At 38.6% G+C, this 14,680-nt stretch overlaps 1 protein-coding gene across 5 annotated transcripts in view; it reads left to right on the forward strand.

The window, feature by feature from the left end:
* Positions 1–14,680, forward strand: part of LOC135945515 (agrin-like) — a 106,746-nt gene that overhangs the window by 81,227 nt on the left and 10,839 nt on the right. For 2 of the 5 annotated variants that reach the window (XM_065493255.1, XM_065493256.1), the window contains exons 6-13: positions 4,213–4,391; positions 5,268–5,520; positions 7,157–7,372; positions 8,667–8,764; positions 11,948–12,062; positions 12,374–12,583; positions 13,058–13,399; positions 14,454–14,606. In XM_065493255.1, the coding sequence (XP_065349327.1) occupies positions 4,213–4,391; positions 5,268–5,520; positions 7,157–7,372; positions 8,667–8,764; positions 11,948–12,062; positions 12,374–12,583; positions 13,058–13,399; positions 14,454–14,606 (1,566 nt within the window). The remainder of the gene's footprint in view (positions 1–4,212; positions 4,392–5,267; positions 5,521–7,156; positions 7,373–8,666; positions 8,765–11,947; positions 12,063–12,373; positions 12,584–13,057; positions 13,400–14,453; positions 14,607–14,680) is intronic. The other 3 variants (XM_065493258.1, XM_065493259.1, XM_065493257.1) reach the window with 2 other exon arrangements.

Genomic DNA, 14,680 nt, shown 5'->3' on the forward strand with positions numbered 1-14,680 from the left:
TTGATACAAAACTTAACCGATTCTTGTGACATAGATTTTAGGTCAATTTGGATTTATTTAAATTTTATCGTGTTAAACCTATTTAAGAAAGGATTTTTGTATTATTTGGAAAGCGGAAATGTTTTTCACTTGAAAAATTAAATTAGAATTAGTTGAATAAGTAGATCTTTTTGCTACTTTATCTTACCTGGAATATTATCCTCTTTTAGGGTTAGATAATGATTAAATATATACCATTAAATCGCTCTTCAAAAGTTAAAAAATGTTTTGGTCTGAAAAACTGTCCAAATTTCACAACCCTATTTATTTATTTTTAAATAAAACACTGATTTCACAAAGAACTTGGTATATTTTGTAAAAAATGTATCCAGATTTTTCATTTAACGCCAAAATATACAAAAAGTATAAAAGTTTCAATTATGATTGGATTTTTCCATATGGGCCACAATTTAAAAAAAGAAACTGTTTAATTTGTATACACATTGTAATCAGATGTCTTGGATTAGCTGTGGAACCTGCGAACGACTTCGAGGTTGTAAAGCACCGATTCGCGCTGAATTCGCGTGATTGCCGGTCATTTTTGTAGCGTGTTGTTTTAGCTTGATGGCTTGTTTTGAGTAATTAACTGTGGCTGAGAGGAGTATGTTTATTTTCCCACTGGAATCGGCTTGTTTGTTTACTTTACGGACTGAACAGTTAATTCCAATACAAGCAATCTAAAAATCAAAATATGGGAGAACTAGTGAAAAAACATTTGAAAATAGCGTTGTGAAATCTTTGAAAAAACATTTTTCTGAGACAAATGCAATGCAATTTTAATTGGAAAATTTAAGTTTCGGTTAACATTGTTTCAATAACTTAAAACCTTTTTTAAGATGAAAATATTTCATGTTTTTCACATCAACCTGATCTATTTTTCCAATTTTTAATTTCCTAAAAGTGTTGTTCCAAGTATATTTTTCGAACAATATGCAGTGTCATATAAAAACCAATATTTTTATGTAATGCGAAGAGCTTCAGAAATAACAAAACTTCTCCTAGCTGTGTAGAAACTTTCTGGAAAATCGATCGGGAAATTTTCAGGTCGGAAATGAGTCGAGAAAAAGGCAAGGAGAGGCTGTCTCGCGGTGGCAAAAACCGGTCTCGCGTGCCCCGCGGTCGTTAATTCCGAATGTAAACAGCGCGGGCGCCTGCCGCTCTCGTGCATATGCAACCCGCGCGTCGGCATCGTTGTGCGGGCGGCGGGCACGTGCGGCCCGCAGGCGCTTCTGATTGAATATCGCTCGACCGTGTTTTTCTGCTGTTTACAACGAAAATCTCGGCACAATGAATTATGCAAACGGCTCGATGAAATTCGGAATGACTCCGAGCTGGAAAAATGTGGCCCACCCTCCGCCTGAGTAAATCATTGGCTCGTTTAAACGCCGAGCGCTGTCGTTTCACCGTCGCCGCCGTGAAATCCGATAAATTATTTCGTCCCCCTTGGAAAAGAGGAAATCTCTGCATTTAATTTATTTGCTCTCTGTTTTAATTTATTTCGCCGTGAGTTTCTCTCCTCGCAGCTGCTTTTAATTTCCGACGCAATTCACGTGCGATTAAAAAAAACTCTTTTCGTCGGCCACGCCCTACTCTCGCGACTAACACGCAACAATTGCGAATAAATAAAAGGCCTTGTTTGCGTGGCATTTGTCACAACGCGTGACACATGATAATATTTATTTTGCGCCGTTACAAAGAACAAACCGAAACTCGTGCTTCCTTCCTCGTCGTAAGAGAGGACTGTCAACTTCTTGGAGAATTGATCGCTTCAAACTCTTCATAGAGCCAGACACATCAAGGATTTTTGTATGCTTGAAATATGGGCATTGCATAAAATTGTTGCTTTTAAATTCTAAGTGAGGATGGTCATAAATTTGTATTCGTAATGGTTTGCGTGAGAGGAATCATAACACAAAGGGGAAAGATATCAAATGCTATCAGCTATGAATATATATTTAACAATTTTTTCTTTGAAGTACTTATTAAATCACAGGGGTTATCACGGAAAAATAGTCAAGTTTGACACTATACCGAATTATTCATTATTTAAATAAAAAAATAAATTCAAAAAAATAAAAAAAAATGGAATTCTTGTAGAGTTATTCTTATGGCTTCTATACCTAACATTTTTTTATTAATCTTTTCCCCGTTTGTAGAATTTGTTGTCTTTATCCACCGAATATCGATTGCGTTTTATCTCTATGATACGGATTATTTTTCGCTTATTTCCTCGAAATTTTCCGATGAATTGATGACTTTTTACCTAAAAAATACAAGTGAAATCGTCACTTCATCGATATTACCACGGTTTTCAGCACGTTTCACGCTTACCTTTATATTTTACCCAGGTGTACAACGTAACTATTTGGAAATTCCCGTGAATTCACCCTCTTCATTGATGGCAGATATTCTGGGGACGTGTTTTTTTAAAGCGGCTTTGTGAACAAAAAATTAAAAATGTTAAAAAACATATTATTTTTTTCCCAGGCTAACTGCAGAAATCAATGATTAGTCAATTTAAGTGGAAATAAACGAGCATTCATACAGGAAAATCTGCGGTTCGGTGCAAAATAAATAAAAAATTCAATGTTTGAAAACTTATTATTTTCTGATTATTATCCTCAAACAGATTATTGTGTGTAAGACACCGATGATAATCAACTAAAACTACATTATTCCTACCTATCAATCAAACTCATTGTCAGCTCAAACGAACAAGTAAATTAATTAAAAATTTTCAATATTCACCGACTTCCCAGAGCTCGTTAACCACACTTGCGTTGCGAAAGACAGGTAATTTTCGGCTTTTTATATCGACCCCCCTGAGAAAGTCGGCAGCAGGCGAGGCATCAAGGAGAATAAATTTAATTTTGCGAGCACCATTAGTTTTATTGTCAGGACTTTAAGGCACTTCGGCGCACCCTCACGAGACTACTTTTAAATGTAAAATCGGCGGAGAGTGCTTTTACGACGCCGACTCTGTTAAAACGCGCGAGCGGGCGGCCCCGTTTTTACGGCCGTCCGCGGCGGACAAAGGGAAACCGCACTCCGGCCTCGAACGGGTGCTAAACAGCCGACCAAAAACGGCCGCCGCTAAATTCTCGCTAAACACGCTAATTGAAACGAAGGAGCAGCAATAAAAGGACTCGCAATCGCACCTCAAGCAGTTCGAAACTTTTGGCGTTCAAACTTTTTAGACGACGCTAAAAAGGAAGATAACGATTGTTGATGAAGAACGGGAAGAAACGGCATTATATTTAGGTTAACAAACTAAAAAAATGTATGCGGGCTGCTTTCAAATCGTAAATATATGTAAAAATTATAAAAAAATCTTATTTTTTGGAATGCAAAATTAGAGCATTTTGAATCAATCAAAAATAGCAGGTTATAGCTCTTTTATGCTTTGAGCTAAACGTTTTTAATTGATTTCCAGGTCATGTAGTTTAATCTTTTTCATTGAAAAAATTTTAAATAAAATCATTTACATGATTCAATGCAAACTAATAATTTTTATTTTGGAAATTAAAAACTTGAGGAGCTCGGAAGTTGCCCTTCTGGGAAATTTCTAACTTTTCCCGGCGCTTAAAAATTGGCCCACTAATTGATTTTCTCATTGAACAGTGACTACAAACCAAATTTCAGGCGAATACGAGCAAAAAATTGATTTTTATTGGTTCATTTTCTTAAATTTGTAAAAACATTTAAACTTTCCACCACTGTACGTCGTTTACATCAGGAAAGGCTACATGAAATTCAATAGTTTCGTCATAAACAAAAACGTAGAAAGCCAACCCAAAATCAAAACGTCTCATCCAGTTTTGAAATTTTGTCTGGTGCAATTTTCACATCGGTAGAAAAAAAATAATTCTTTCGGCAGGAAAAAACGATTATTTTTCATTAGGGTCGAATTTTTCAGATTACCGCTGTGGCTAAACCTTTTTATTCGAAAAGAGGCAAAACATGATGCCCCACAGGAGCGTTATCGGAGCTTTGGTTTCCCAAATTGTGATTTATACATGTGCGAAAATGAAAAGCTCGAAATCCCCGGCTTCATTTCCGGCCGAGCGGAACCAAACGAAACGGTGGGGCTGCTCGGTGAGCTGAGCGCGCATAAAAGGTCGCTGGGAAATTGTAGAGTGGAAATTTATGCCTTTTGGGACGCTGGGATTGCAGATCCGTGCGCGGGCCTGCTGTGTCCGTCGCCCGAGGAGTGCCAACTGGACGAGGAGCGCAACCCCGTGTGCCGGTGCGGCGAGACGTGCTCCTCCGACTTCATGCCCGTGTGTGGATCCGACGGAAAAACCTACGTTAACGAGTGCTCCCTGCGGCAGCAGGCGTGCCGTAATCAAAAGGTTAGTAATATTGCAACGATCGTGGCCAGGCGAAAGCGGACTTTAAAAGCCCTTAACTCGGTTAAAAAGTTCCATTAGACACACCATAAGACTTGCAAATTTTACAGTTTCGATTTATTTTTTTTTTTCTAAGAAACTGAAATTAGTTTGCGAATTATTTAATTTTAAAAATTCTTGAAACCTAGAACAAGAATATTTTAATCAAATTCAAGTTCTTATTATAAGCTCAATTTAGCTCGTGGAGGCAATAGCAGCGAAGAAGTGCAAGAAGTTAATTTATATATTTTTTAGACATCCTCTGTAGCCGAATAATTGACAAAATTGATTGTAAAACTTTATTTAAGTCAAAATGGGCAGCCACCATGAATTTGGTTAAGCTGCGCCAGCCTCCAGTGAAAAATGGTCCAAAATTATTAAGTGCAGGAGAAAAAAAATTTCGGCCGCTGGACAAAAAATTCACCAGTCACCGCCTTTAATCTCGCGGCTGAGACCACTAGTTTTTAATATTTTAGTTTGTTTGTAAATGCTCAGTTTTGTTATATCTTTATTAATTTTTTGGTATAGTATTTTGAGAATATTCTGACTTATTTTGTATTATTCATTATCAAAAAATGAAATCGGTGCAATAAGATGTTTAATTTTTATTTAGAAAATGCAAATGACTGGTGAATCGAACAAACTTTTACATGTAATTGTCTTTGTAACATGATGTCTAATCTAGTCTCACAATCAGTGAATATTTAAATTGTAATATTATTTCTTGACTTTGACAGTCAAATTTTTCATTTGAAAATTCATAACCATTACAAAAAATAGTGTCTCCTGGTTCATTAAAAAATTGAAATTTTTAAAGAAACCCCCTCAATCTTGTTGCAGAAATTGAATATCATCTACCGCGGTGAGTGTTCGAGCGGCGTAAATCCATGCGCCGGCATCCGTTGCTCGCCGGGCCAGGAGTGCGCCATCAACAAGTTTGGCATCGCAAAGTGCGAGTGTCCCGGCGAGTGTGAGCCCGTGCTTCGTCCCACCTGCGGCGACGACGGCCGCACCTACGACTCAGTCTGCCTGCTCAAACGGTCCGCCTGCATCGCCAAGAGGAGGGTTGCCGTCGCACATGCCGGAGCTTGCGGTAATTCACTCCCTAATTTCATTCAACTTTATTTATAAAATGGCATTGAAGTAATTCTTCCCGATTCAAACTCAAGTTTTGCAAGAACTTCAAAGGTTAAAATTTTATTTTATTTTGTAATTTTTTCTTAAATTCTTTGTTTATTCATGATAAAACAATTACAGTCACAAGAAATATTACCATAAATTGAGTGTTGTATCTGTTTCTTGGAATAGAAACTAATTATCAGGAGACACATCATTAATTTATTAATTTCGAATTAAATTAAGTCCAAGGAGTCAAGCAGGAGTGCAGGGCGCAGGCGGTTGCCGCTGCTGCTGCTTTTGCCAAGTAATTAACAGGCAGCAACAGTGGCAGAAGGTTTCTTCTTTTGGCAGACACGAGTCTGTTGCCTTTGACCCAAGTTGCGAGCCACCCCTCCCTCCCTCCCTCCCACCCTGCCTCCCTCTCAGCTTTCCTCCGCAGAGAATAGAATGCCGGCTGTTAATTATGCAAAGGCGCTGCCTCCAACAGCAAAACTAAACCTGCTAGCCTGATTGTTAATAATAAATTAATTCATGAATAATTACTCCGCACTGACGCAGCTGCTTTTGCTTTCCGCTGCTGCTGCTCTGTGTGAGAGCGTGCATGCCCATGTGCATACACGGCGTCTTCGCTGCTTTCGCTTTGGCTGGCGCCCGCCGCGCGTTTAATTGCCTCCAGACGGAACAAAGGCGAAAAAACGGCTTGCAACACAAATGCTCCCAGTGGAGCACACATTTGCAGTTTTGCAGCTAGCACAAGATAAAATTTATGGCCTTCCGAATGTCTAGCAGGCATCTTTTACGCCTTTTTTAAAACAAATATTTCATTTTCCTTTAAGTCGATAGAAAATAGTTATGTTTACTTTTGATAACATGCCTTGTAGTGATCAATAACATTTCAATGTCATAAATTATGTTTTGAAGCTGACTTATATTGAACCATTTGGCAAACTTACTGTCAAAAAGCTTTCAACTTTGGATTGTTGCCATAAAATCTTCAGTATTTCGCTCTTGAAATATTGTTCCATTTTTTATACAACTTCAGAAATTATAGTTTTTGGTTTAACATGGGCTCGATAGACATAGAGTCCTTACAAGGACTCTAGATAGACATAGACACATAATATTTAAGTTAGTATAAAAATAAAGCAATTAACTGAATTTAAAGTGGAAAAATTCTAATGAAAAGCTTTTTTCTTTGCGTTTCCTCTCTCGGCAGGTGCGTGTTACCGTCATTTGCATTTAAAGTGTGTCCATAAAAATGATGATATGAGAATTTATATTTGAGTATATTTGACCTAAATGCAGTATAAATTTGGCTGATTTTGTCAAACTTCAACAATTGAGGCATTAAATTAGGCCTCCCATGTTTTGATAAATTGATTTTAATTTATTTAATTTCACTTTCATTGATATTGATAGCTTTATTAACTCGACAAAAGCTCTGCCTCTGCACAAATTTTGTTAATTAATTCTCTCGTTTTCCGTGTAGGCTAACATGAAAACATGCCATGAATTCTTCATTCAATTGTCACCAACTATTCCAATATCCATTTTCATGCCTGTCATCTTTAAACTCCTAAAAAATCTGATCCGTGCACCGTTGCCGTCAGGTTCAGCAGGTCCGTGCAGTCGTCACGTGTGTCCCTACGGAGCGCAGTGCGTGGAAAAGGCCGACGGTTTGCCTACGTGCGAGTGTCCAACTTGCTCAGCAGAGTTTTCGCCTGTCTGCGGATCGGACGGTTTTTCGTACGATAACGAGTGCAAGCTTCGGCTCGAATCGTGCATCCTCAAGAAGGAAATCACGCTCCTCTACGACGGTCTCTGCAGTGAGTACAAACCTATTTTTAGTTAATAAATCAAAATCTTTATTTAAGCTGCAATGATTTGTAAAAAATGCAATTTTTATCAGGGTCAGAATATTTCGAAGCAGAAAATTGCCAAATTATATTTCATTTCTAATATTAAAGTGAATACGCACTGCAAGATAATTTTAACCTTCATCTAAAAATGCGTGCACTGGAAAATGGGGAATGTTCCATAATTTTCCCAGGTTGCTGTATAAATTTATGAGATAATCGGCCCAAAAGATTATATGCTGGTTAAGCGGTGAGCAATGTCTCCTAATGGAAAACCTGGATTTATTTCGCTAGAAGGTAAATTTACCTTATAATTTGCACAACGAGAGAGATCAAAACAAGACAACCCGTTAAGTTTTTAGATTATCCTAAAATTTAATCTCATTCATGCACATTCTTTTAGATAATTATTCAAACTAACAATTTGATGTGTAGTCATTAATGCAAATTAATTTGAATTTTTGTCCTGTAGATAAAAAATCAGAAGATTCCATTATAATTTCTACGTTTTTTTTTTCTTAAATTTACTAGGGCAATTCTCATCAAAATGAGTCAAATTTTCTAACCTAGATTACATGCTTAATAATATCAAATCACAGGAGAAACATTCTGACAAGTATAGTACACTCCACTGAATAGTTTTACAAAATACATGGTCATATTTTATTTCGAACAGGAAAAGCATTAAAGATACAAATAAATCGCATTAAGCCACAAATGAGGCTGAAAATTGTTTGCACAAAATCCTGTATAAATCTTGCATGGGTCTTTTTTGTGTTATTCTCGGTTCTTATGGCATTTTGCTTTCAACCTGCCTCTAGTGTTTGTTGAAAAGAAACTTATGTGTTCCGAGTCGTTGCTTGGCTGCTCAAATATTTTCTGGACCGAGAGCAGCAGATTGTTGTTTGTCCAAGTCGGTGGGTTTTGGGCAGGCGAGCGAGAAACTCTTTGCGTTGGCATTAGCCGCAATTATGAATGAGTAATGCCGTCAAACAACTCTCGTCTGCGCACCGGCCCGAACAACAAAGCCGAGTGTGGCGGCGGCGGGTTTTCCGCCGCAGCTCCCGTGGGAACCGGCGCGTAATTTAGTCTCCGCGTATGAATTCAGAATAGCACCTGATGAGAGTGAGAGCGAGCGAAAGCAGCGTTCTAATTCAATGCACGCCGCGCCACATGTAATTAAACCCCGGCAGCTCGCAGTATTTTTCCTTCCAAATGCGGGAAAATATATTGCTTTTCAGCCTCGTGTTCTTCTTGTTCGCAGACGGTTGTGAGGGAAAGCAGTGCGATTTTTACGCCTTGTGCGAGAGCGACGGCAATGGGAACTCCAAGTGCGTCTGTCCCCACGGCTGCCCGGCAGATGTAAGTTGACTAGAATCCGATTTCATGTGTGCTTTTCAGATTGTAGCAGATTTTATATATATATATCAAATACCGGTATATACTGTATTTGGATACACCACAAAAGGTGTAAGAGTTTGACATTACAATTCAACGGCTTAGAGCGCTAGAGCAAAAAGCTTGAAAAATAATCTGAAATCAATTTCCCTCTTCCCCATTTCCCGGAGAAGCCGTTTTTTTTAAAATGACGCGTATTTTTAAGTACGTTTTGCTACTTGCAAAAACTTTTGAATCGGCCAAAATACAGCTTGATTAAAAAAATCTTCTAGCCGTTCCATTTCTGCGCGCGATTTTTGCAAAACACTAATGTCGGAATATCTTGGAAACAATTTTAGCAACAGTACTAAAATTGCAAATCATTCAAGTATCGCTGAGCAGTTTCCAAAAATTTAAAATGTTTTGAAATCTGCCCACTGTTCAAGAAATTGTTACAGTTTGAAACCTCTAACAATTTTTTCCTGTAAGAAATTTTGCATTTTTAATCATGGTGTTAAATAAAAAAAATAGAAAATAACAAGAATTCCTTCGAAGAAATACAGTTATTGCAGTTATGAATTCTAGCACCAAAGTCATTTTGCGTTCACATGAACAGCGAAAACAATGTGATGACAGAAAACATCATCAATCCTCGCTTGTTTTTCCTCTCAAAACGGCGATGTCTCTTTTTTTCGATATGTGCCATCAAAGTGTGCGGATGGTTCCGCCGCCACCACCGATCGGTGCACTTTTGTAGTCGTGTTTACCGCGGAGCGGCTCAAAACAAAATCGTGGCTGCGTGTCGGGGCGCATGTTCTGCAGCAAAGGTCCCACAGAGGGTCTTTGTCTCCAGCTGCCTTGATATAAAAAGCTAGGCCGAGTGAGTTTTATTGCTTGCCGAAGCGAGAGGGCAAACAAAAAGAGTCCGCAGCTCAAAAAGAAGTGCGAGAACAGAGAGAAAGAGAGACTCCCTTCTCTCGGGAATTTAAATATAAATTTGCTTTTTTTCACGGCATGAGGGAAAAACATAAAAGGTCTCTGTTTAAATAAGATGTTTCACACGTTTGTTAAAATTGAAGCTGGAGTATTTTTTTGGAGTAAAACAGAAAAGAGCTGAAACAACAGTTTCATATTGATTTTTAACGTTCTTCAACGTGGTATAAAATTGTTTCTACTAAGTCCCAAATCTGAAATTCACACCCAATTTTTATTCAGACACGTTCAGTGTTTCCATAAGAGATAAGCCAATACCAAGCTGAAATTTTGCCTATATCAAAATTAAAAATTAATTTTTCATTCCCACCAATCTGACCATGGGAGCGAAGAACCTATTCAACAATATCCGGACAATCCATTGTGTACATCGCTGTGAGCATCTTTTGTTTCCTCTTTCAAAGCTGCATGGACGGAGATGACGCCTCAAGGGATGCAAATTAATTCCCGCCCTGGCGTGAGCTTTTGTGTCCGGCCGAGGGGAAAAAGCATATTTCGCAAACAACGAGCAAGCGCGAGAGACGAAAATCCGGATGAATTTGCAAGTCAATCGTGTAGTGGCGGCTCGCCGTGCTGCTCTTATTAAAGCAAACACGCGCTCGCTGCCACTTTTTGGGAAATTAGTTTTTGCGCCAACTTTCCGACGAGCGTGTTTACACAAGAGGCTTTGCTTTTTCCTCTTGGAGGCCGCACAGCTTTGTTCGCGGATTCTTGTGTTGAATTACAGAAGAGAATTTCAAATTGGACCACTCTGCCCACGCGTCTGCCGCGAGATTTGAGAGTTGGCTTTTTAAATCAGGTTCAAGCTGTATATAAGACAAATATTTTCCATGGTCTTTCTTGAAATACCAATTGTAAGTTCTTGAATAAACAATTTTAATTATAAATCGTTATTTGTATAGTACGAAACGTTTCAATAAAGAGCAAAAGGTATTTTTTATCAGTTAGTTTAATTAAATTCAGGAGAGCTCATTTCCATATAATCTCAGAGACAAAAAATTGTGAAATTGAAACTATTCCATATTTTTCCTTTCACACTATCCGGCAGCTGCTCTGAAAGAAATTTTGAAAATTTTATTATGCCAGTTTTTTATTAACACGTTAAGAATTTTAAATTGTGCCTATTTTCTTTAGATTTTTTATTGTAGTGAAAAAACTTGGCATTCCTCATCTATTGCGATGTCGATTCACGCCATTCCATATATTGCAACTGTGGACCGATTCCCGTCGGATGCCGGAGGGGGTTGGAGCGTGCTTGTTACACCCTTAGCGGCCTTAGCAGAGGGTCGTCCTGTGTGCGAGGGCGAGACCCGTATTTGCCTTTTCAACGCACGGACGAGCTGGCAAAAATTTCGGGTGCCAGAGAGCAGCGGCACCGCGTGGACAACCGCAAACAGCGCTTGCTGACAGTGCGCTCAGAGTTCGTGGTTTTCCCCGAAGAAAAATTGCTGCATTCAAGCTTTTCTTCCTTTGCCTTGACGCAAACTTTTATTCCTGCTTTTTGTATGCTTGTGGTTCGTTAAAAGTTGTATAGACGCCCGGCGCGTGTTGCTCCGCCCCCGCCAATGCTTTCTGCTCTATTTTGCGAGTGTTTCAAAGAGGACTCTTTTTTAATACGCGCAGTTTGTTGAAAATCACTCCTCGTTCGAATGGACTCGAATACTCGGATCAGAGTTAATGAGAGGCAAAAATCTTTTCAATTTTTAGTGTTCACTTTCAATAGAGTTTTATGAAAAGGGTGTTTTTTAAAAAATATTTTAACGGGGGCGATCTATATAGATATTCATATTTTGGTTTATTTTTCACTTTTTTTGCAACCAGTACCTCAATCTTACATAACATTTTTCTCATTGATTTCCTCAAAAATAATAAAAAAATGTTAATATTTTTTTTTAAATATGGATATGGAAATGTGACCGTGTGGGGAAAATACGCGGTTTATTTTTTTTTTTTTTAAATATTTACTGTTAAAGTTCAGAATTGTGCTATAATAATAACGTGGCAGGACCAAATTAAAAATAGTTTTAAACCAAAAAGGGTTGTGAATTATCAGTTAAGACTTCTACGAAATTAAAATTTCCAGAAACATATTCTTATGAAATATTGTATTATTTTTTATGCAAGTTTCCCAGTATAGAAGATTTTTAATCTTCCATCTGACAAATAATGTTGCAGGTCTCCTCAGCGGTTTGCGGCAGCGACGGGAAAACATACCGCTCCGAGTGTGCGCTGCGCAATCACGCGTGCAAAGTGCAGAAAATGATCTTGGTCGCACACAAAGGAGACTGTGGTACGCTCGTTTTTAATTCAAATCCTCTGAGGCGAAATACTCTTTATTTTAACAAACAGTATCTCTATTCCGACTGCTGCAGGTGCACAAGCCTTTTCATAGAAATTCTCCGTTGTTTTACTCAGCTTTTCATACAAATAGTAAAAGCAGGCTCGTGACAGTCGTGACTCGCGTCTAAAAAATTGCAATTATTGTTAATTGAAAAGTTTATTTTGCAAGAGAAATTTATTCTTTGTTCTTGCTATACAAATAATAAATTTTAAACGTATCTGTGTTTATCCTATTTCTAATACTTCCGATAATTCATTCAGACGCGTGCCTTGAGGTTAAGTGCAAGTTTGGAGCGGTTTGCGAGGCAGGCGAATGTGTGTGTCCCAGTGCATGTCCGATCAGCGGCGCAGAACCGGTGTGTGCGTCCGACGGCATCACTTACGCCAGCGAGTGCGATATGGTCAGGGCTGGCTGTGCCGTCATGCAGGAGCTGCAGGTCGAGTTCTACGGCGAGTGCGCGGAAAAATTAGGTAAGATATTTGCAGCCCTGGTCCAGACGGAAGAAAAATAAAATTTAAAAAAGTACTGTTACAGTTGCACGAAGTTTTTGAATAAACAAAAAAAACGACAGGAAATCGTTGAACTATAGGGCTAACTTGGAAAATGAAGGCAAATTTTGGATATTTGGAAATAAGGGATTCTTTTGAAAATCGGTTGGTAGACCAGGAAAGTCGTTTGTTGAAAGGAGGTCCACGTAAAACAGCCTTTTCGTTCACAGATAAACATCTCTGTTTCTAAAATGTTTTAAAAGTTTCTCTAGATCCTTGCCTTTGAATTCATCCATAGAAATTATAGTCAAATTCCACTAAACAGAAGAAAATTGTTTAGGAAAAATAAATTTACATTTTTTAGTCTATCATTTTTCCCTTTTTTAATTACTAATCGAGATTTAATTGATTTTCATTGATCGAAATCTCAACGCCATTTTTGGTTTGGTTCCGCAGCGACAGTGGCACCGACCCGAGCACCACCGATCACCACCTACGCACCGATGGTGGTGGTGCGCGTTGGCAAAGGCGGCAAAACGTCCGGCGCCAGGGCCAACGAGGTGGGCAAGGGCGTTGAAGCTGAGGCGTGCAAGGACATCCGCTGCGACTACGATGCCACCTGCGAACTTGGCGATGACCATTTTCCGCGTTGCACTTGCAAGTTTGAGTGTATCGGCGCAGAGAGAAAGCCGGTGTGTGCGTCCGACCTGCGCATGTATCCCAGCGCTTGCGCAATGAAGATGGAGGGTTGCCAGCGGCAGGAGGAACTGCGACTGCGCCCAATCGAGCTTTGTGAAGGTAAGAAACCGGGAAATAACTAACGGTTTGAGCATGTACTTTTTATAAACTGAAAGATTCATTTCTAAAGCAAGATTTTGTGGGGATTGGTTAGCCTTAAGAATTGAGATGTTCATTTCAGTATTAAAAAAAATTGCAACACGTGTTACAATTTTAAATCTATTTTAATCGCATTGCATTATAAAAACTCTCAGTTTCAAATTTCAGTGATAAAATATGAAAATATCAGGTTTCATTGGAAATATTACTCACACTAAAATATTTATTTTCGAATTTCATTATCACAACATAATCAAATTTACATTTTTGATCACATTCAATAATCAAACCAACCACTTTTCTTGCTTCATAAAGAGAGTACATGCACCACCTATTATTAAAAAAACATTTTCTCGATTATCATTGCCATTCTACAATTTGAAATTAGATGCTAATTTGCCACAAAAAATATTATTTCTGGTTATGGTGTTCTGGACGTTCGAATTTCGAATTTTGACACTTTCTACGCCTGTAAAAGCCTTTAAGTTAAGTTAAACACAAAATTATTATCTGGACTGATACAATCTTTCTATTTGAAAAAAAAAATAATGACATGTAAGGTTTGAGATTGACGTAACAATTCAGCATCTTTGAGTGCTACTAGACCAAGTATGTTTGCAAAATCTTTTCTTGCACGCTGAATGGAATTTTTTCAACATCCTCAAAAAAGGCCTCCAACTGATTTTCCGTGAATGCTGTTTTTAAAAATTGACTCGTATTTACCAGCAAGCTATGTAAGCTACAACCCTTTTCCATTCAATGCCTCTTAACTTTTTTGTTTTTAAGAGCTCCATAATATCGATTTAGTGTTTTAAATGAATCGATCGATAATTAGTTGATTGTAGCGAATGGTTTTCCATTTAATTAATTACGCTACTCGCTCAGCCTGATTGATAAACTTGCGTCTGAAGCCTCTCACATTCCGTTGCAGATGTTGAGAGGAAAGCCACAGGTGCTTTTTCATTCAATCACACTAATTCAAAAGTAGTGTAATGGCACACTCGGGTCGTTGCAGGTATGGAGGTGAAGCCGTGCAACGGCGATACGCCCCTGATAAGTCCGGAAACTGGCGTTGACTTCGACTGTGGCAGCGGCCCCCGGAGGCAGGACTGCCCTTCGGGAAGCTACTGCCACCAAACGCCCAACTTCGCTAAGTGCTGTCGCAAAGGTAAATCCGGTGCGCACAAATTCAATCACGCAGACCGTCTCTCATCTCAGTAAGCAGCCACTCGGCAACTTTTG

The sequence above is a fragment of the Cloeon dipterum genome, chromosome X, assembly GCF_949628265.1.
Source record: "Cloeon dipterum chromosome X, ieCloDipt1.1, whole genome shotgun sequence".
Taxonomy (NCBI): domain Eukaryota; kingdom Metazoa; phylum Arthropoda; class Insecta; order Ephemeroptera; family Baetidae; genus Cloeon; species Cloeon dipterum.